At 43.3% G+C, this 22,956-nt stretch overlaps 1 protein-coding gene across 2 annotated transcripts in view; it reads right to left on the bottom strand.

The window, feature by feature from the left end:
* Positions 1 to 22,956, bottom strand: part of BMX (BMX non-receptor tyrosine kinase) — a 51,739-nt gene that overhangs the window by 12,312 nt on the left and 16,471 nt on the right. For both annotated transcript variants that reach the window (XR_014835768.1, XM_005673449.4), the window contains exons 6-14: positions 20,936 to 21,003; positions 15,967 to 16,142; positions 13,999 to 14,070; positions 13,020 to 13,088; positions 9,985 to 10,039; positions 8,599 to 8,678; positions 5,769 to 5,896; positions 1,723 to 1,797; positions 835 to 1,006 (exon numbers count right to left, since the gene is read on the bottom strand). Coding sequence is in view for 1 of the 2 variants with exons in the window: in XM_005673449.4 (XP_005673506.2) it covers positions 835 to 1,006; positions 1,723 to 1,797; positions 5,769 to 5,896; positions 8,599 to 8,678; positions 9,985 to 10,039; positions 13,020 to 13,088; positions 13,999 to 14,070; positions 15,967 to 16,142; positions 20,936 to 21,003 (895 nt within the window). In the remaining variant the exon portion in view is untranslated. The remainder of the gene's footprint in view (positions 1 to 834; positions 1,007 to 1,722; positions 1,798 to 5,768; positions 5,897 to 8,598; positions 8,679 to 9,984; positions 10,040 to 13,019; positions 13,089 to 13,998; positions 14,071 to 15,966; positions 16,143 to 20,935; positions 21,004 to 22,956) is intronic.

The following is a 22,956-nucleotide window of genomic DNA, read 5'->3' as shown; positions in this document are numbered from 1 at the left end:
GGCTATGGGCAAGAGGCTGGTATCTCTAAAGAACCTTGAGCGTTCTAAATTCGAATGGGACCTTTCAGGTTGTTGCGAAGATGTATTTGTCTAAGGAAGCACGTAGAACCAATTTTATGTAATGGTGTGTTAAATTGATCTATAACTTCTAAATATTTCTGTCTGTGCTACGTGGATTATTTTTTTCCGTTGGGAAATGGTGCATTTTAAATTAAAGTATAGTTGATTTACAATGTTGTGTTAGTTTCAGGTATACAGCAGAGTGATTCAGCTTTATATATATATATACACACACACACACACACGTATATATACACACACACGTATATATGCATATATATATATATGTATATCCTTTTTCAGATTCTTTTCTGTTGTAGGTTATTACAAGATATTGAATATAGTTTCCTGTGCTATACAGTAAGTCCTTGTTGCTTATCTATTTTATATATAGTAGTGCGTGCCTGTTAATTCCAAACTCCCAATTTATCCCTCCCCACTTTCCTCTTTGGTAACCATAAGTTTATTTTCTACTTCTGTGAGTCTGTATCTGTTCTGCAGATAAGTTCATTTGTATCATTTTTTTTTTTAGATTCCACCTATAGGCGATATCACATGATGTTTGTCTGATTTTACTTCGTATGATAATCTCTAGGTCCCCCCATGTTGCTGCAATTGGCGTCATTTCATTCTTTTTTATGGCTGAGGAATATGCCATTGTAAATTTATATGTGGACTCGTGATCCAGGCCTTGCAAATGTGAGGGACAGACCTGTTGGCATGAATGTCCTCCCGTGGAGAGGGCTAAATTGCTGCTCCTCAGAAGAAACTTACATCATGGTCTGGGCCTCCTGGAAGAACTCATCTTCCGACATGGAGCCTTCCTTGATCATCTTAACAGCAACGTCATACTGGCCCTGCCACTTGCCCAGATGGACCACTCCAAACTGGCCACTTCCCAGCTCCTTCAGCAGGGTAATCTCTTCTCTTTTCAGTTCCCAGATTCCTAGTAAGGCAAGACAGACAGGCCTTAGAGTGAGAATAGAAGGCTTGGGGCCTAACAGCTTCCTAAGTGATTTCCTCTCCAGTGAGAGTTTAACATTGACAATATAAAGAACAGCAAGACTTTTTACGTTCATCACTGGAAAAGAAAACCCTTAGTGATGTGGTCTTATGACCTATTAGACCACATAATGATGCCCCCAGAACAATATTGTTCCTGGAGCAGCTACAGTACTTGACAAGAAAGCTTAGAGTAAAAACCCTTTGCCAACCAGAGGCGTCTGGGAAAGACTTAGTGTCAAAGTGTGCTCAGTACCCTTAGCTTGGCAAAATATCTTTACGTTTTCTTATGAAACAAATGAGACTGTGATCCGGGTGGATGTCATTATCTGAAACACACAAGGTCACAAACTGTGAGCAGGCACAGAATCAAAAGGAGAAAGGACAGGCAATAAGATCCTAGAGGCTGATGATTGGGTCATTATTTTTTGCTATTGCTGGGGAGAGAACAGAGTTAGGTTGGGAGGACAGCTGTTTGATGGTTGAAGAAAATGAGTAAATATATTCGAGTTGAAGCCTCACTGGTACAATCCGAATAGCAGTCTCCTTCCTGTCTTCCCTCTTTTTTCAGTAAATCAAATATATATATATATATATATATATATATATATACCAAAATGGTGGGAAATTAGGTTTAAGAGCCCAAGGGTATGTCCATACCACTTCCCAAGGACACGGAGATGGGAACCTTGTTGGCCTTGGTCGACACAGGGTGGCGGAGTCGTGTGATCATGCCTGTAATGGAATCAGCATCGTGTCATTACATGATCACATTACATCACATCACATTACATCACGTCGCTTATGCTCTCTCTAGAGTAGCTGAAAAAGCACAGAGTTCAGGATGTTGTCATGCGGAGAGAGAATCCATTCTGACCATAGTCATCCTGGAGTTACATTAATTTGCTTGACGTGGACGAATTAGTTCTATGTAAAGCAAAAATGAAGAGGATAACTACTTTATGTGAGTTCCCGTTGTGGCGCAGTGGGTAATGAATCCAACTAGGAACCATGAGGTGGTGGGTTTGACCCCTGGCCTCGCTCAGTGGGTTAAGGATCCGGTGTTGCCGTGAGCTGTGGTGTAGGTCGCAGATGAGGCTCGGATCTGGCGTTGCTGTGGCTGTGGTGAAGGCCGGCAGCTACAGCTCCGATTTGACCCCTAGCCTGGGAACCTCCATATGCCACTAGCGTGGCGCTAAAAAGACAAAGACAAAAAAACAACTCATCAAAATTAGTTGCCTGATGGAATCTTTTATTTAAAAAAATTTCCCGTTTTTATTTTGCCAACTTTTTCTCTTTGTAATTATTTTATTGTATTTGTAACTAGCTATCAACTATTAAAAAATTGAAGTATAGTTGATTTACAATATTATGTTAGTTTCAGGTGTGCAACATAGTTATTCAATATATTTATAGATTATGCCCCACTTAGAGTTACTACAAAATAATGGCTATATTTCCCCGTGCTGTACAAGGTATCCTTATTGCTTATTTCTTTTATATATAATAGTTTGTACCTTTTAATCCCTTACCCCAATCTGGCCCCCCCCTTTCCTTTCTGGAAACCACTAATTTGTTCTCTGTATCCATGAATATGTTTGTTTAGTTACATTCATTTGTTTGTTTTACTTTTTAGATTTCACTTATGAATGATAACATAGAGTATTTCTTTCTCTGTCTGACTTATTTCACTAAGTGTAATATTCTCTAGGTCCATCCACATTGCTGCAGATGGCAAAATTTCATTCTTTTATATGGCTGAGTAATATTTCATTGTATATATGTACCATATCTCTCTATGCATTCATCTGTTGACAGAAACTTAGGTTGCTTCCGTATCCTGACTATTGTAAATAATGTAGCTATCAACGTTGGGGTGCATGTACCTTCTCAAATATAGTGTTTTCATTTTCTCTGGGTATATGCCCAGGAATGGAATTGTTGGATCCTATGGCATGTCTATATTTAGTTTTATGAGGAACCGCCATACTCTTTCCCACAGTGGCTGCACCAAGTTACATTCCTACCAATAGGGCACAAGGGTTCCCTTTTATCCACACCCTCTCCAGCATGTAGAGTTTGTAGACTTTTTTTGATGGCGGCCATTCTGAAAGGTGTGAGGTGACAGCCCACTGTGATTTTGATTTGCATTTCTCTGATGAGTAGTGCTCTTGAGCATCTTTTCACGTGTCTTTTGGCCATCTGTATGTCTTCTTTGGACAAAATGCCTATTCAAGAATTTTGCTATCTTTGTATATTCCTGTATTTAAGTATGTACATATGCATCACATACATTTGGTTAAAAAAATCTGATAAAAATTATAAAAAAATAAAAGTTATTTTAAAAAAATCTGGACCGTACACAAGGGTACAATATAAGAGGTAAACCACTTGAACTATTTTTTTTTTAAATGAACTTATTCCTAAATTGTACATAATGGTCAAGTCATTTTAATCATATACATGTGGTTATGGTAAAGCTGGATCAAAGTAAAGTATTTATAGTGGCTCAAAAGAATTCATTCTAAAATGTTTCTTTTTTTTTTTTTTGTCTTTTTAGGGCCGCACCCACAGCATATGGAGGTTCGCGGCATTCACCACAGCCATAGCAACGCCTGATCCGAGCCGCGTCTGCAACCTACACCACAGCTCACGGCAACACCAGATCCTTAACCCACTGAGCGAGGCCAGGGATCGAACCCGCAACCTCATGGTTCCTAGTTGTATTCGTTTCCGCCACGCCACGACGGGGAATTCCTAAAATGTTTCTTGCTTTAAATGTATGATGTTTTCCAAGTCCTGGTAACTATCATACATGTTTTGTTTTCTCTCCTTCCTTTTTCTGCATATTTATTTAGTTTTTATATGAATGGTGTCTTTTAAATCCTGCACCTATAATCAGCCCCCCAAATGAGCACACGCCTCCAAAATATGTATATATACGGTTGCTGCTGTGTTGATATGATATGTGACGCATACAATATACTCCCAAATAGAAAACTTAAGAGGATAAGATTTTTACAACAAAGGTAAATAAACATTGTAATATTTTCTTCCAATCCTCTGTGGAGTTTCTAGTGCATTGGCTGGAGTGGAATCATTTCACTTGGAGATACCTGTTTCCACAATACCTTTTCCAAAGGGTATTTTTGAGGTGCTACATGTTAAACAATTAAGAAATTGGGAGCATGGAAAAATACAAATCAGAACGAAAATGAATACCAGGGGTAAGGCCAAGTCACCTGTCTGCCTGGATTCAGGTCAGGTAGAGGTGACAAGTTTGATGCTAATCCCACAGCTCGTTTGCCCTCACTGGTGGAAATTCATCTGGTCGCTTCCTGAAAGTGGAGCTAGTCTAGATAAGACACTTAGAGGAGATTTGTTTTCTTTCGATTTCATTTTTTTAAGTTTGTTGAGGTGTTCCTGACATGTAATATGGGTAACTAGGTGAACAAAACCGCGATGATTTGATACCCGTATATACTGTGAAGTGACTGCCACAGTGCGGTTAGTTAACACCTTCGTTACAAGGGATTTCTAGATATATTTTTCAGCATTTGAGGAGGCACATTTTAAAAAGAATGATGGATAGTACCCAGGGTCAGGGAGGATGAAGTGTTGCTGTCGGTGGGAGTGTACATTCCTGAAAAGCATTTATTTAAATGTAGTTAAATTTTCAATGCGCTGAACCATCGTCCCAAATGCCGCTCTTAGGGAAGTTGGCTACAGAAACACTCATACAGGTGCATCAAGCTATGTGTGCCTGACCGTGCACTGAAGCAGCCATTGTTAGGTGAAAATATTGTATATGCTCCACCTGCCAATCAGTGTAGGTTTAGGTGGATAAATTATGGAGTAATTCTGCAATAGAGTTTTGTTACACAGACCAGCGTGAGCTCTATGTATTTGAATGGAAAGACCTCTAACACATGCTGAGTAGAGAAAGCAAGCTGAAAAGTCATGTTCTCATCCCTGTAAACATATAATGTGTTACACGCATATATACGTACATGGTCTGTATAAATACACATATAATGAGTATAAGTGTTAGTATCAGCATAGAAAAGAATTCTGTCAGAACAGACACCAACTTGTCCATGGAGGTTATGTCTCCGGGGATACACATTTCTATGTCATTTGACAATTGCAATTGTGTTACTTCTATAAACAAAAACAACCCTGCAAATGTTTTTATACAAAGAATCTCTGCTTCTCAGTCACTGAACTCAGCTTCATTTTTTTTCTGGCATTATAAAGTGTATAATTTTATATTCCAGGAAATGTAGGTTGAAAATCACAGCAGGCACAGGGCTTGCGAGCGTTTTTTCCCCCTACTTTCACCGTCCCCTATATAATTAAGAGTACTGGGGGGGGGTACGTTAGGAGTTTGGGATTAACAGATACACTCTACTGTAGATAAAATAAACAACAAGGACCTACTCTATAGCACAAGGAATTACATTCAGTATCTTGTAATAACCTATAATGGAAAAGAATCAGAAAAAGAGATATGTGTGTGTGTAATATAGATATATGTGTGTGTGTGTGTATCCATCTATCTATCTCTGAATCACTTTGCTGCACATCTCCCACACTGTAAATCAATTAAACTTCAATTTTAAAAGAGTATTAGGAGGATCAGTAATAGCCAAGAAAATTGGTACGGATCAACAAGGCCCCATAAAAGCAAAACCGAACCAAGTTACCTGCTGAATTGTGTTGATGATAATGAATAAGCTTGGGAATGGAATCAAAACAGTAGTTTTCTGCCAGGTACAATTTGTTCTCAGCATTGGTATGCACATGGTAATGCTTGACCGTTCCTTTTTTATCACTAGTAAGGAAGAAAGAATGTTAGAATGCTTTTAATAAACAATTGAAGTTTGATTAAACAATGGTTAAATCGTCATTTTAGGTGCATTTGCAAATTTTGGAGAGGGAAGGCAGAGAGGTTTCTCAGTCTTGACATCTGATGTTTTTTCTGGAGGCGTCTATGACAGTTGTCGTTATGGGAGAGGCTCCCGTCCGAACTCAGTGGATCCTTTGTGCTCATACAGACTCTTCATCTACAATAGAATCCCCCCTTTCTGTACCGTTCTTCCCTTCGTAAGCCTAAACCTGGCATCTTCCTTTGGTGAGTGAGAGCCCTGCGGTTTTCAGGATCAGCATCCTAAACATCACTTCTCTTTTTGGATAATGAGATTAAAATGGGGGGGGCAAAGGTCATTAGGCGGTGGGTGGGAGGCCCTTTTGGGAGGGAGTATACAGGATGGCGTGGCTGGGCATATCCTTTATTTCCTCAGGTGAACTGGTACCTTTTCCACAGAAAACATTTTTTTTGCTTTGGCTCTGCTGGTAGGAAATAGTGGTGAAATGATGCCCATTGATTCAGGCTAATCAGGAATGATAGCCTGTCTTAGCTTTCTGAGTGTGGCCGAGGGGTCAACAAGTGAGTCTGGAGTACAGTTCCTTAGCTAGCTGGCTACCTCCTTTGGGTGTCAAAGATCCGGTGAGATTATGTATACAGCAGTCTGTAGGATGCTTGGCACATAAGAAACCATTAATAAATTATTGTTGCTATAATGCCAACCTCATTAGAATTGCAATTATAAAAAGGAGAAAGGGTCCTTTCCTGCTGCAAATGGCTAACTGGCTCTTGGTCTCGGCATCAAATTCACTCCAGCTCATTGATGGTATTTCACAAAAGAAGGCCTCCGTAGTCACTGACTGTAACTCTTTTCTTTTGATTCCTCATCTCTTTGCTCATTTCTCTACCTGGCCACCTTCCAAACTGAAGCTGGTATCAAGAAACCTGACTGACAGGACTTCTGACATCAAGTTTGGCTGAAACTGAAGGGCCTGAGGGTGCAGAGCTTTTGACACTCAGGGAAACAAGTCTCTTCCCCTTCGTACTGGGCTGGCTTCAGTCAGTATCCAAGTATGCAGGCTAGTACATGGGGTGTGGTTTTTGGCACTGGAAATGCCATGTGAATGCCTCTGGTACCTGCTGTTATCTCAAATTGGAGGTAGGTACCCTGAAAAAAATTTCCCTGATAAAATAACTTTTTTATCACTTAATTATTAAAATACACACACATACACACACACACAGGACCACAGGACAGGACACATGGAAAAGACAACAAGGCCATTCAGTCGTTCAAGGTCATTCAATCCAGCTATTAAAAAAGGGTCACACATAGGAGTTCCTGCTGTGGTGCAACGGGATTGGCGGTGTCTTGGGAGCACTGGGACACAGGTTCGGTCCCTCGCCTGGCACAGTGGGTTAAGGATCTGGCATAGCCGCAGTTGCAATGGCTCAGATCTGATCCCTGGCCTGGGAACTCCATATACCTCGGAGTGGTCAAAAAAGAAAAAAAAAAAAAAGGCTTACACATATAGACATTTTTTTTTCAGATGGGCCTAATCAAGATTTGACCAGATCCTTACTCTGAAACACTGGGGCTTTCAGCATAGATCCAGGCATAGGGTTAAAGGAACATGCACTCAGGTGTAAAAGGCCTGGCTTCAAGTCATCACTTAGTGGTTTTGAGGTTGGGTCTTTGCAAGCTCTCTTTGAGCCTCAAGCCCCTCATACGTAAAATGGTGCACATAAAAACAGCTTTCCTGTTTGCTTCGCAGGGTGATTAGAAGGGACGAAAAGGCCAACAACGAATGGGAAAGTGGCTTATAAAACGCTGGAGGAGGCTTGTCGAGGTGGTGATGGTGACTTGTGCGAGATGACTGTGGCTGCCTTGCGTCCATACCCAAGTGTCAGCGTGGGGGTCGGGGGGCAGGTTGTGTTCCTTTTCCCCAACAACAAAAGTAATTACTATTACTTTAGTAAGTGTTTACTATGTGCCAGGCACTGTTCTGATCCAATAGATGACTTAAACTCACTTCACCAGGGAATGTTAACAATTGTTACTCTGTCCCCCTTTCAAATGAGGAGCCGGAGGCGCAGACGTTAAGAAACTTGCTTAAGGGCATAACGATTTGAAATGGCAGAGTCAGGATTTGGACTGAGAGGTGTAGTTTCAAACCAGAACTCCTAACCCACCCCCCGCCTGGGGCAGCACAGTGGCAAGAAGCTACTGGGGGAACACCGCCACGCTGCTTCTACCTTCACTGGAAAGACTACTGAAAACCAGACTCTGGGGTAGGTTTCTTAGCTCAGCAGGTGACTAGGGCCAAGGCTTATGTAGAGGGTCCATCGCTATTTTTTTTTTTCTCCTTCTAGGCTTAGGATGAATCAAGGCATAATAATGCAGGACTCATTTGGCTAAGTTACTGAGGCGTGCTGTGCCTGGGGCGCTCCGCTGCTGCCTGGGATGGCCAGGAGAGAAAGGCCCAGAGAACAGTCTCCTGAAAGTAGCCGGAGGGGGCAGCTACAAATGGTAGCATTTTACAGAAATACTTTGATCCAAAATTCCAGAGTTTCAAATGGCATCTTAACCCAACGTGCAGCTGAATGACCAGCCTGGTCAAAGAACATACGTTAAGAAGGTAAAAGAAAGAAACCCACATCATACTTACTTCATAGCCTTACTGAAGAGAGACACCGTGTACATTCCCGCCTGGCTGGAATTTCTAACCATAAATGCTCCTTCTTTTCCCTGAATAGGAAGAAAAGCGTGGCGGGAACGAAGAACATTTTCATTATTCTTGAGAACTGTTTTTCGTGGTAGGTGGCAGGAAAGTAGGTCTTTTAGATCCGCTTTAATTGTCACTGATGGCACAGCTTATCCCCCACTGGGCACAGAAGGGCCCCACGCTTTAGCTTTCGTCCTCCTCCTCCTCTCTCAGTGTCTCTATAGATCTACCCTGCGGGCTTCAACTCTTCCTCTCCAGTTAATTTTTAACCTTCTCTGATAGTTTTCTCTGCTTTGTGTTTGCGCAAGCCTAATGTTTTAATCTTTCGGAGAGAAAATTTAAAACCACGTATCTCCATATCATTCCCTCGGAAGATTTTAGAAAACCAAAGATGCAGAACAAATCACTTGTTAAAGTTCTATGGTCAGCTTGTCTTTCATAGCCTGCAGATCTAGATTTACCATGAGTGGTTCATAAACCAGGAAGGCGACAAAATACCGAGTGAGGGAGTAGCCATTATATTCTCACTAGTACCCCGGCAAGAAATAACCGGCGTGTTTTATTAGGTTGAACTATAGCAAGATGTCATTTGCGTAGGTCATGAGTTTGCAGCTGGTAATTCCATGCCAGTTAGTAACAAAATCAGATAGATTTAGTCCCCATTAATCTGCTGCACTCTTGGTTTAGGTGCTAATGGTTTTGGTGACAGAGTCAACGTATGAGGTACAGATGGCCCCCAGTAAATCATCTCTCTGGATATTCATGCCCTGTGTCGTCCCTTCTCACAGTGACTCTTGGGCTGGGCCATGTGATTTGCTTTGGCCAATGGAACATAAGCAAACACAACAAAAACAGAGACTCCATAACTGCCTGCCCCCAAATCGTGGGGCTCGCCCTCTTCAACCACTGCCTTGACATCAATCACCGTGCTGGGAGGAAGCCCAAGTTAGCCACATGGACATGCAATATGGCACCCTGGTTGGCTAGCTCAGCTAAACCCGACCTCTAGTCAATCCACCAGCTAAATGCTGCCACGTGAGTGACCCTAAGCAAACCCTGCAGAAGAACTGCTGGCCCAGCTGACTCACAGAATGGTGAAGAATCATAAGTGTTCTGGATTTTCGAGCGGTTTATTATAGAGCAATCGATCATGGGAATAGAGGAAGTGGCTAGATGTGAAGGACCTGGTAGCCCACAGGCTGGACAACTAACACTCTGATGTCTTGACTGTACAGTTAGCAGCAAGGTTTCTATGAGATTCCCGTTACCCTCTGGGCCCAACACTAGAAGTTCATTCTTAGAGGCTGGTTTAAAGACTAGACCGCTTACCTTTTGTCTCAGTAACTGCTCAGATTGTGACCTGGAGATGTTACCTGCAAACCAGCTGCAATCGAAAAGAATTCCATTTTAAGAATTAATAGTTTTTAATTGCATAACTTGTCATGCACCGTGCTCATCTGGTAAATGAGATACTGGCCAAGATCAGAGGTTTCCATACCTGGCTGCTCAAGAGAATCACTTGAGAAGCTGTTCAAAAACCCAGTCTCCGAAGTCTCCACTACCCAGTTATGACTCTGCGGGTGGGGCCTGCATATCTGTGTTTTTAAATGCGCTGGTATTTAGGAACCCTTGGGCTCCTTCTAGGTGATTTCTGCATTCTCCTACATTTTCAGTGAGAGGCAGGGATTAGAGCAATGAGGAATATTCTAGTGGGAAGGTCAGGGTTGCCAAGGATGAAAGTTCCTATCTTCCAACTAACTTAAAGCAAATGTCTCTCTTAAGATTATTTTTTAATTGCAGGATAGCAACTTGATTGCATCTAAGGTTATATTAAGGCAGGAGCGCTTGGACTGAACTGAGAAAAAGATGAGGTGGGACAGCCAGGGGTAATCTTTATATCCTGCCCTTTGTACTAAGTTAGCCCAAAACACCGCGCCTTCTGATGTGGAGCTCCGCAGGCCACAGATCTGTTCCTTGTGTGAGATCAGCAATGTCTGTAGTCTTTGGCTTTGGCTAAAATGTCATACCAGGGCAATGAACAGGCTGTGAAGTGGGATGGGTGTGGATCTAGGGGCTTGGGAGACCCCTCTGGCTAGAAGGTAACACCTGAGGAGGCAAGGAGCCCATGAGGCGGTGAAGAGGTGTTCGGTGACAGCAGGAGTGTCAGCGGATGGGCTGTTCAGTAAAGTGGAAAGAACCTTAGACCAGCCACCTTGGAGGTTTGCTTTCTAGACATAACTTCCTAATAAGTAGGCGTGTGGCTTTGGACAAGCCACTTGGCTTCTTTTGACCTTAGAATTCCCCATTTATAAAACTAGGATGAGAGTTGAACTTGATAAGCTTAAAAGGCTCTTCTAAGTCTACCCTTAGAGATATTGTATAATTAACATTTGAGGTATTAACTAATTTTTACTACTTAACATTTTCAGCTAATTATAGCTAATGAAAAGATTCTTCAAGATCATCTTTCTTTGATCCAGGATATATGCCTTGGGGAGATAGAGGCAAGAAATGATCTGGAATAAAGAGAGAGGGCCTAGAGAGGCCAGGTGAGATTGTGCATAACCTCCACACGCGTGTGCGCGCGTGCACACACACGCACACACGCACGCACACATTTTGCCTGTGTCATAATTTTGCTAAGGCCTAGCTGTTTGTTTTTAAAAATATTTCTGGGAGTTCCTTGGTGGTTCAGTGCTTGGGATTTGGTGCATTCAGTGTTGCAGCCCAGGTTCAATCGCTGGTCTGGGAACTGAGATTCTACTTTAAGCCACTGCACACCATGGCCAAAAATAAAATTAAAAAAAAAGGAGCATCTCAGTGTCACAACACCAGAGGCTTGGGCCTGGTCCTAAGGCCTGATTTTCCATCTAAACCTCAGCACCTCATGCTTTGATGGCATGAAGGAGAGTTGCTCATGAGCTTATGGCCACAGAGCAGCTGCTTCTGTAATTGCAGTAGAGCAGGTATCTGGGGGCCCCCGGGGCATACAGCCGCCTAGTTTTCATCACTGCTTGGCATCTCTTTGACTTTGAAGAGGGCAGGTCTTTCCTGATCATTTCCCTAATGCATGCCCTCCCACACCATTGGACTCTAGAAGTGATGGAGACAGAGACTCTATCTGGTCAGATCTGGGCTTTCCAAATCAAGAAAAGCCTTCCAATTCATCTAAATGCCAAAGACTAAAATCCATGACTCGAGGTCCTTCCCATTGGCCTAAGTCTTTGCCATCTGGTAAAGTACAGTTATCTTTGTGCTGGTCTTTCTCAGTCTTTTCTATCTTCGTGTGAATGATTCCAGCAGGTGTTTTCCTGAGGGGGGGACGTTGGGGAAGAAGCTGTGGTTAAAGGGGAGCTAGAAGGTGGTGAACAGTGACAGGCACTTTGTAAAGGCTCTCGCCGTACTTGTAGCCAGGGGATCAGTAACAGCACTCGTACAAAATCATGAGAAATATGCCTTCTTCGAGTGTCCAACTGAATTGGTTGCTGTTGAGTAACAGGTGTCTGAGAGATGCCGTCTGCCTTATTACTCCCACCACCCCTTAATACCAAACTTGAAGTCTAGGAGTTGAATATTTATCCCTATTTGTTGTAGAATGATAGAAACTTAGCTTTGGGAAAAGATCGTAGCAGCCACTTAAGACCAACCTCGGTATAGTTGGGGTGATCACATGTTCTTATTTGCCCAGAGGAGCTGAGTTTCTGCCTGATGTCCAGAGGCAGCATTTAACAGGGCACTCTTTCTCTCTCTAAAGTGTCCTAATTTGGCTGTTACATGATAAGGTCACTCTAGGAAAAGGACTCTCTCAACATAGATGCTGTGATAGTCACGTCTCAAATATGCTCCCTTGTAAAATTACTGCATCCTGACAAACTTCAAAATGGGACTCAATGATAGTAAGAGCCTTCAAACTTCATCCTGGCGAGGGGCCTCCAGGGAAGAAATAATCATCAGAAATGTCACAGGCTGTGTCTGGGACGACAAAGTGAGAACGGATGTGTGTGCACGTATAACTGACGCAGACAGTATCACAGCATTGTAGCTCAGCTGCGCTTCAATAACACTTTAAACAATGAATTAAAAAGACAAAGGGAAATGAAAGGGAGGCCAGGGATGCGAAAAACCCCACGAGTAGCTGTGGCCAATTTAGACAATCCAGATTTGGGGGAAACACTTTCGTTAGCAACAGCCCAGCTCATTGTCACCCAGCCTCCAGATACAAGGCCCAGGACCTCACACAAGTGTTTCACGTCAGTACAGCCTCCTGAGCAAGGCTGAGTCCTCGGCATGGAGCCTCGGGGAAGAAGAGACTAGAAACCTCTCTGTCTACTTTCAGGGGAACACAGGGGACTTTCAAAACTCACTCATAGTCCTCAAGGTTTTCTTCTTCTTCTTCTTCTTCTTCTTCAGATGAACTTGACTCAGGGGAACCCCTTCAAAAGAAAGGAAATGACATGAATAAAAAAAAAAAAACCCATCCAGAAACAATCCAGGTGCCTAGCAGTGTCCTATCAAATCCCACCCTGTTTTCATCCACATAAATAAAATCGGGACTGTTCATTTTCCCTTTTCTGCACTGGGTAGGGTGTCAGCCACGTGAAGAGAGAATGGCTGAGAAGGTGTGCTCAGGCCCAGTTCATGAGAAACTGGCTCCTTGACACAGGAGGCCCCCAGGAATGCAGATTTCCTGACTCTCAGGAGAGCGGGCTCATGAAATCGATGAGACAGCTGTGGTGCAAAGTTAGAGAAAATAAAGCTGTCCTCAGAGAAGAGTTATTCAACTCTAGGCAGTTTGCTCTCCTGGCAGAGGCCTGAGCTGGTATGTCGGTGGTTGGTCACGCTCACCCCAGTGTGTACCATGAATAACGGGCAGCAAAAATCAGCGTGACCCTGGAGTTACTGTTGTGGCTCAGCGGTTAGTGAACCCGACTAGCATCCATGAGGTTGCAGGTTCGGTCCCTGGCCTTGCTCAGTGGGTTAAGGATCTGGCGTTGCTGTGAGCTGTGGTGTAAGTTGCAGACGTGGCTCAGATCCTGCATTGCTGTGGCTGCGGCGTAGGCCGGTGGCCACAGTTCCTATTCGACCCCTAGCCTGGGAACCTCTGAATGCGGCAGGTGCAGCCCTAAAAAGACAAAAAGACCCCCCCCCAAAAAAAAATCAGCGCGACCTAGAAGCCATTACTGTAGACCCCCTTCAAGGTGCAGAGAAGCAAGCTCTATGGATTTGTTTGTTTTCTATTTACCTTAAAGAATAAAATCTAGCTGCAAAATTATTGTAAATGTGATCGGTTTTCTTGCACATGGAAGAAATCCTGGAAGGAAAGAATCTCTGAATTTGATTTACCATGACATCTTTGACGTGCTGTGATTTACCACATTTCTTTCTCTGTGGTTACCGCCTGCAAGATCTTCACTGCTACAAGAGGAGAGAGATGCGGGTGATACACTGATGTTTGTGTATAAATGTTAGATGACAAAAGTAATGTTAGATAGGTTTGAGCTTTATTTAGCGTTTTGACCCATTTATCTTACTTGGCTTGGAAATTTAAGCTAATGAGCCATTTTCACATTTTCATCCTTGCATGGACCCCAATGAAAAGCAATCATTTGACAGTTTGCCTAAACACAAGAGAGCTTTTAACAAAGGCTCACGATAACCCCAAACTGTAGAAAACTTGGATTAGTAAGTCAGCTTGACTGGGTCTGCCCTGATTTTCATGTTCCGTATTCGAGCGTTGTCGCTTATGTATATACATATACATACGTGGGCGGGCGGGCGGCTGCACTGATGGGCTGCAGAAGTTCCCCAGGCCAGGCCTCAAACCTGTGCCACTTCAGTGACCCGCGCCACAGCAATGACAGTGCTGGATCTTTAACTACTGGGCCACCAGGGAGCTCCTGTATATTTTAAGAGGAGTCATTTTCTCCTTCGTTGTTGCGCTGGCGAAGAATAAGCCTTGAAACTACTGAACTTGTCACGCCACGTGGGCGCAGACAGACCTGCAGGAGTTTCTTCATCCTCTGCCAGCCGTCATGTTCTCTCTTTTGCTTTGGGTGGTAAGTAGAGCATGAGGAAGTGCCTACTTGGCCGAGTCCAGAGGCTGTTCGCTTTGGAATGTCGGACCGATTTCCTGTTTGCCTTCAGAGCCCAGGCCCGTTATCAAAACCACATTTCACAGCGAGAAGCTTCCTTATCGGGGAAGCGCTGTTCTGGCTCCGTCTCAGGGACCGCCTGCGAAGGCCTTCCCAACCCTGCCCAAGAGCCGCGCTCGCTGGCAGCCGTTTTCCTTCAGCTCTCCATCAGAAACCTCTTTCTTAAACAGGCTAAGCAATTTAGTGGGCGTTTTTGTGTGTGTGGTTTTGCAGAACACGTGGAGCGTGTGCGTCCACCGTGCCTCTCTTAGGTTTATCCACATAGTGGGGTATGGTGTAGACCTTCCAAAGAGTCGGGTAGCTTGCACAATGACCTGAACGGTCCTCACACTATCGAACTCGACACTTCAGAATGGCTCAGGTGGTAACATTTATGTTATGTTTTAACCACAACTAAAACTTTAAAAAATTAAAAATTTCTGGAGTTTCCGTAGTGGCTCAGCGGTTAATGAACTCGAATCGTATCCATGATTACTTGGATTTGATCCCTGGCCTTGCTCTGTGGGTTAAGGATCTGGCGTTGCCGTGAGCTGTGGTGTAGGTCGCAGATGTGGCTTGGATCCCGCGTTGCAGTGGCTGTGGCGTTGGCCGGCGGCTACAGCTCCGATTCGACCCCTAGCCTGGGAACCTCCATATGCTGCTGCAGGTGTGGCCCTAAAAAGACAAACACATTTTTACATTTTGTATATCCTCATGTATTAAAGTGGGGGAAACGCCCCACCCCTTAAGTGAAAAGAGCAAGTGGCGAAGGGGACAGTAGGCGAGGGTGTACATCCCGCGAAGGCAGGCCACGGCCTCGCTCGAAATACCTGTCGCCTGGCTGGTGATGCCGGGGCGTTTTACCAAAGCGGGGGCCCCTCTGAGCGCTCTCAGAGGGAGGGTGTGCTTTCAGCATGCAATGTTCTGGGGCGTGGCGTTATTTGGAGGAAGAGGGGAGAGAAAGGAAGGGGAATAAAATGCTCAGGTATCACTGAGATCATTAGATAGGAGCATCTAAACGGAAACTCTGCGCGGCTGAGTCCCCGCTGGGCCACCACTACCCAGGCTTCCGGCTCAGGCGGGGCCCGTTTTCTGGGAGGGTGGCCCTGTCTCAGCGTTGAGGCGCAGCTCCAAGGCAGGGGGTCACGTCTGCGCGGCCGGACTGAAAGCTGGGGTTTACCTTTTCAGCTTTCTTACTTGCCACCAGTCAGGGCAGTCTTCTCTTGGAATATATCGCCTGTTGACATTTGACTGGGAGCCAGAGTTTTTCTTGGAGTCACTGTCACACTGGGCCAGAGTGGTACTTGAAGATGGTTCATCCATTTTGAAAATAGGAACTGCTCGAGGAATCTTCAGCTTTGGAGGACAAGAGATTTTAGTGTTTCACAGCGAGGCACGGATTCATGAACTGGGAACGAACAACTAAAAGATATTAGCTTTTAAAATTGAAGGGAGGGTGGGAAGGAGGAAGGAAGGAAGGAAGGAAGGAAGGAAGGAGTACCAAGTATTAACACAGACATGGAGCAAGTGGGACTCTCACACTGGCCGGCGGGAGTGGGAAGGAGTACGAGCACATCGGAACAGTGTTTGTAGAACCTTCTAAAGTTGGATGTGCCCATACCCTCTGGTCCAGAAAGGCAATATACACACCCAACAATGAAACCAAAAGACATAAAAGAATGTTCATATCAGAATTATTTCACTTGGATATAAACTGGAAACTACCTACATACCCACGAAGCGGATAGAATAACAAACATAATTGTGCCTGTGGTGGGCTAAATAATGTCCTCCCAAAGCTGTTCATGTCCCAGTCCCTGGAACCTGTGAATATGTCACCTGACCTGGTAAAAGAGGCTCTGCAGATAAGATTAAGCTAAGGATCTTGAAATGGGGAGATTTCCCCATAGTATTGGAGTGAGCCAGATATAATCATAAGACTGCTTATAAGAGGGAGGCAAGAAGGTCAGAGATTAGAGAGCAGATCTAAAGCTGGAAGCAGACATCAGAGAGGAAAGAGAATGCTACTGTTTTGGCTCTAAAGGTGGGAAAAGGGGCCAGGAGCCAGGGAATGTATGCAGCCTCCAGAAGCCGGAAAAGGTAAGGAAATAGATTTTTCCCTAAAGCTTTCTTAAAGGAACACACTGTGTAGTCCCATTTTAAACTTCTGACCTTAGAACTGTGAGAGAATAAATTTGTGTTTCTTTTTATTTTTTTGTCTTTTTATTTGGTCTTTTCTAGGGCTGCACCTTCGGCATATGGAGGTTCCCAGGCTAGGGGCCAAATCGGAGCTGTAGCCGCCGGCTTATACCAGAGCCACAGCGACTTGGGATCGGAGCTGAATCTACGACCTACACCACAGCTCATGGCAGCGCCAGATCTTAACCCACTGAGCGAGGCCAGGGATCGAACCCGCAACATCATGGTTCCTAGTCAGATTCGCTAACCACTGAGCCATGACAGGAACTCCAAATTTGTGTTTCTTTAAGCCACTAAATTTATGGTAATTTGTTACAGCAGCAATTAGAGACTAATACAGTGTTATATTTACACAATGGAATTCTATACGGCAGTGAGAATAAACTACAACCACATACTAAAATATGGGTGAATATCGTAAGAGAACAGACAATAAACAACTCTATATTTTATAATTCCATTTATCTTAAGGTCAAAGCCAGCCAAATAAACTATGCTGTTATAGGTCAGCCTAGTGATTGCCCTTGGGATGTTAGTGACCTTTCGGGAAGAGGAGGATGCCCCTGTGGGTTCTGTTTCTTAATCTGAGTGTAGGTTATATAAATGTAGTCACTTTGGGAAAATTCATTGCATTGAACACTTAGGATATGTGTACTTTTTTTATCTTTTTGGGGCCACACCCATGGCATAGGGAAGTTCCCAGGCTAGGGGTCAAATCGGAGCTGTAGCTGCAGGCCTACACCACAGCCACAGCAATGTGGGATCCGAGCCACGTCTGCGACCTACACCACAGCTCATGGCAATGCAGGATCCTTAACCCCCTGAGCAAGGCCAGGGATTGAACCCACATCCTCATAGATACTAGTCAGGTTCATTAACCACTGAGCCATGAGGGGAACTCCATGGATGTATATACTTTTCTAAATGAATGTTATACTTCATTAAAAATTCACATAAAATAATCTGAATTTAATTTTTTCATGCAGTATTTTGCTTTTTTTTCCCAGAGATTAGCATTCTAGACCTTTTAGTTATGTAGCGCACTGCTCTTCATGAGCTGTGAGGTGGTTCTTTCCAAAGATAAATGCAGTAGAAAGTTCCCTAAATAGAAATCTGAACAGAATGACCAGAGTGGAGATTTTAATTTTCCTTAGCTCAGTAAAGTCCTCTACTAAATACTCTGATGAAAAAAAGAAAAAAAAGAAAAAAAAAAAAGGAAAACATGCTTTTCACAAAGTCTTTTCTGATCCCTGATCCCTTAGGGTAGCTTATAATCAGAACAGACTTAGGAACTTTTGGCCACTGATTTCTCAAGGAATCCCTGGCCAGGGTCTAGATGCAGTGGTTTTGGGCTCCTAAATTATCCTCTACTCTTAGATTTGTTTAAAATAAACTTTATTGGAGTGTAATTTACATACCATAAAATTCATCCTTTATAAGTATAGAGTTCAATGAGTTTCAGTAAATTTATCAGATTGAGCCATCATCACACAATCCAGTCTCAGTACCTTTCCATCACTCCTATAAGATCATTCGTGCCCATTTGTGGTCAATCTCCCTTCCCATCCTGGCCCCAGATAACCACTTATCAACCTTTGCTTAGTCCAGACATTGCTCTTAGGTGCTTTATAGGGCTATAATTGTCAAGCTTCAGGACTGGAGCATATATCCAAGCCCCCCAAAAGCAATGTCACTGATGACAAAATGAAATAATTCTGTCACTTTCCTAGAGCTACCAGAATGAATTACTACACATTCAATGGTTAAAACAACAGAAATGTGTTCTCTCACAGCTCTGGAGGTGAAAAGTCCAACACGAAGGTGACAAATACCATATGATATCACTTTTATCTGGAATCTGATATACGGCACAAATGAACCTTTCCACAGAAAAGAAACTCATGGACTTGGAGAACAGATTTTGGTTGCCAAGAGGGTGGGGAAGGAGTGGGATGGACTGGGAGTCTGAGGCTAATAGATGCACACTATTGCATTTGGAATGGATAAGCAACGAGGTCCTGCTGTATAGCACTGGGAACTGTATCCAGTTACTTAGGATAGAACAGGATGGAGGATAATGTGAGAAAAAGAATTTGTATATATATATCTCTGGGTCACTGCTGTACAGTAGAAATGGACAGAACACTAAATCCACTATACTGGAAAAAAATAATGTGAGAAAACGAATGTGTGTATACACACACACACACTGCTGTACAGTAGAAATGGACAGAACACTGTAAATCCACTATAATGGAAAAAATAAAAATCATAAAATAAAATAAAAGCTCTCAGGGAGGGTCTTTGCTTGCCTCTTCCAGCTTCTGGTGGTTCTAGGCATTCTTGGCTTGTGGCATCATAACTCTAGTTTCTGCCTGGGTCTTTAAATGGCCCCCTCTGTGTATCTCTCTGTGTTCCCGCCTCTTCTTCTAAGACATCTGTCCTTGAATTCATGATCCATGCTAATCCATGATGACCTCATCTTGATCCTTATCTAATTACATCAACAAAGACCCTGTTTTCAAATAAGGTCACATTCTGAGGTCCTGGGTGGACGTAAGTCTTGGAGGACATGATTCAACCTATTACAGTAATGGATTTCTTTTTGTCTCTCATGTTGGCCTACAAAAATTATATGGTTTTTACTTGAATAGAGAGAAGTAAGTGCGTGGGCATGTGTGTAGGTTAAATAAGTACCCAAGACACCATGGGTAGATGGAGATGCTGCCTTACTTTTAGGTGAACTTCAGGAAAATACTGGGAGGTCATTTTATGTGTCCCCTGGCATTCGAGGAGGCTGACACCAGCCTGGGAAACCTAAAAGCAAGTTATGGCTTGGAACCCAAGAGAGCCGCACACAAAAATAGCCTGCACCGTGATAGCAAGCCACATACAGTTTTACTAAGAAGAGCAATCAAGGTTTTGTTTGTTTTCCTATAGGCCAACTCCGCCCTTGGGAGAGGGTTGGCTGGGAGCCATTTTGAAAGGAACTCTGCCCAAGATGAGTGAATGGATCCAGCAGAAATATGGGGGGCTAGAAACTCAAGAGCTAAGGGTCAAACATTTGCTCTGTCATGAAACTGCATTTGGATCCACACCCCATTGGGAAATGCACAGAAGTCTCCCGTATAATAAAGAATCAGCCTCAGAAAACTGTCTCATCCAGAAGCCACCACCACGAAATCATGATGGGACCAGCCCTGTATGACTGTCTCTTTTTCATGAGATTCTCCCCGCCTCCCCCGCTTCCTGGGCCTCAGCTCTGAAAGGGTCAGAGATCTCAGCCTCCCCATGACCTTTCCCTCAAAGCAGGCCGCCCTCTGATGCAGACTTGAGCTAAAGGAAGGGGAAAAGTTTTAGCTTGAAATGACGTTTGGAGTCGTGTGTTTATAACGTTGGATGGAACAATTTAGAGGCTGTTCTCATGACTACTAGTAATGGGGGAAAATGTATGTCATCTGAGGTGACTGGAAAACTATGGCATCCCATCCAGGGACAGAGAAGAAAGCCCACTGAGTGGCTTTGAAGGGACAGTGAAGGAAAAGAATTATGTTTTGCTTCTGCCCCATGGGTCCTGTTCCTTCACCAAGATGCTTACATGAGGCTGACTTAGCCATGCTGGGGGTAGGGGCGCAGTGTTGGTCAGTAATAGCTACCTGTTACACGTGGTGCCATCCTAAGGACTTCTCCCACATACAGCCCCCCCTTTTTTTTTTTGCGATTACAGGTTAGAAAAAGGCCCAGTTATTAAGTGGAAAAACATGAAACAGTAAAACGGTTCTCTGTTTGAACTTATTATTTGATATTGCCGTGACTATTGGTGATAGCTCACGTCTGCTCTCTCTTTGCTGAGCATTTGAACAAAGCCCAGGGATTCTAGTCTTCACTTTGGCAGCTCTTGGTTGATTCACTATATCCTGACTATGAAAAAAACTGCAGTGTTGACTTACCACTCTGTCTGGGAAGATGGGAGGAACTCTGTGTTTTTCTTCTTTGGGTGCAACGTGCAGATCAGCATCTGAAAAGTAAAGCCAAGTAATATCAGAAGAAACTTAAAGCAAAACACTGAACATCATGAATCAAATGAATGAACTAGCTTGTGTAAGCAATACTCCAGATTACGCGAATTTAGACACAGCATCTGGAGTGATTCTGTTCTTTTCCTGTGTGATACCCAACGCAAACACTACTTTACCACTGATTATCAATATCATCCCAAATGGATAAAAAAGTCAAGCTCCTCTAAATTCTATGAACTCTTAGTTTATACCACATCTCTACCTTGTATTTGAGATATCTAGTTTCATTGGGTATCTCTGATCCTAGGATTCAGAGTCCATGTCTTATTCCTCTTTGGCTCATGCAAGACGCTTATAAATAGCTGGTTTACACATGAGCAAACTTATCCCACGCTTTTTTCCCAGTTCTTATGATAATTTTTGTTGTTTCTTTCTACTAACACAGGTAGATGGATATGCGGACTTTGAGTGTGAAGCCATCATATGCCTTATAAGTGGGCTCACCATATGCTTGAATACACTTAGGCAGATATACGACACCACAGCTGCCTGTGAGCCATGACACCTCTCCTGTGTTCGGCCCTTGTCTTCAGAGGCTGGCAAAGAGCCTGTGGTGCTCGGGACACATGGCAGGTGCCATCCAGACAGAGCCCATGAAGACAATCATAAGGCAGTGCTCTGTCTGGCCTTTTTTCCTGCTCTTTCTCAGCGAGTTAGGGCAAGGTCAGAGCTGGAATTTGGGCGGTTGAGCAATAATGCCAACCATAGAGGGAATAACGGAGGTAAATGATTAATGCTGTGAGGAGACATTAAGCCTTGGCCCTTCACAGTGGAGGGAATGTCCATACACAAAACATTCTATATAGTTCCTTGCATCATTACAATTCATAAAGGGCAATGTAATCTAAGACGAATAAATATTAATTGTGTGGTCTAATCGAGATGGAAAACACAACGAATACTTAGTCACCGATTTTGTTGTAAAATTACCAGTAGAGACATTACCACGACTGTCAGGTGTCAACACTATGTTGAGATGAATTTGAATATGTCATATGTGTGTTACAGTTCATGAGTGTTTTCGTGCAGATGATCTCATTCAGTTCTTTAAAGTCATTATTATCCAAGCATATTTTGTCCAGGCTGGTAGAACTGTTACCAAGACAAGTTTTCCTTTTTATTTATCAACAACTTCATATTGCTCAATGATGATACACTTCTAAAATATATGACTGCTTCCTGTCAGTATCCTGGTGATGGAATGGGCCCCCATAGGGCACAAGCAGAAAACAACATAGTTCTTTCCCTCCATTAGCCCTTCAAAGGCACTCAGTGGGCTTTTTTCTTCCCTGCCCTGGATAAAGTCACAGGCAGATTCCCTTAGGAATACGACTCTGGATAGAATGGGATTGCACAGAAAGCAAACGCTACGCTACCTTCCCTGATGTTATTAAGAAATCAACAAACATGTACAGAATGGCAAACCATTTTAAATAAGAGCTTTGAAAACTTGGCCATCCATCATTTGGTATAAATGGTGATGAAAAGTGGTACTTAAATTTTATTTCTTGACATATTTTTTAAAAGAATGTTGAGTTTTTTTAGTTTATGATTTTAGTCTCTGAACCATGGTGACATGTTCACCGGACTCTACCCATTTGGGGTTTATCTTAGGAAGAAATATGGGAGGAAATGGCTCCTTGACGGATTTATGATTTCAATTTAAAAAGTATTTCTCGTGACATGAATGAATGGCTGATGTTAATGTAGTTGTTATTTTAAGGAACATGACTCAGTTGATCCTAGAATAAGATTTCATTTGCCAGATAGCATGTTCAAGGCTGGATACTCATGATGCCAACCAGTCTGGCACGTCTTGTGTTCTGGCATGTGGTGGGTTTGCTAATGGGCATTGTCCCCCTGGGGTCCAGCCCAACAGAAGGGTTACATTA

The sequence above is a fragment of the Sus scrofa genome, chromosome X, assembly GCF_054392235.1.
Source record: "Sus scrofa isolate SSC_HxYL_T2T_F1_AM1 chromosome X, Sscrofa_HxYL_maternal_Yorkshire_Landrace_v2.0, whole genome shotgun sequence".
NCBI lineage: Eukaryota > Metazoa > Chordata > Mammalia > Artiodactyla > Suidae > Sus > Sus scrofa.
This window is presented reverse-complemented; position numbering and strand designations above follow the sequence as displayed.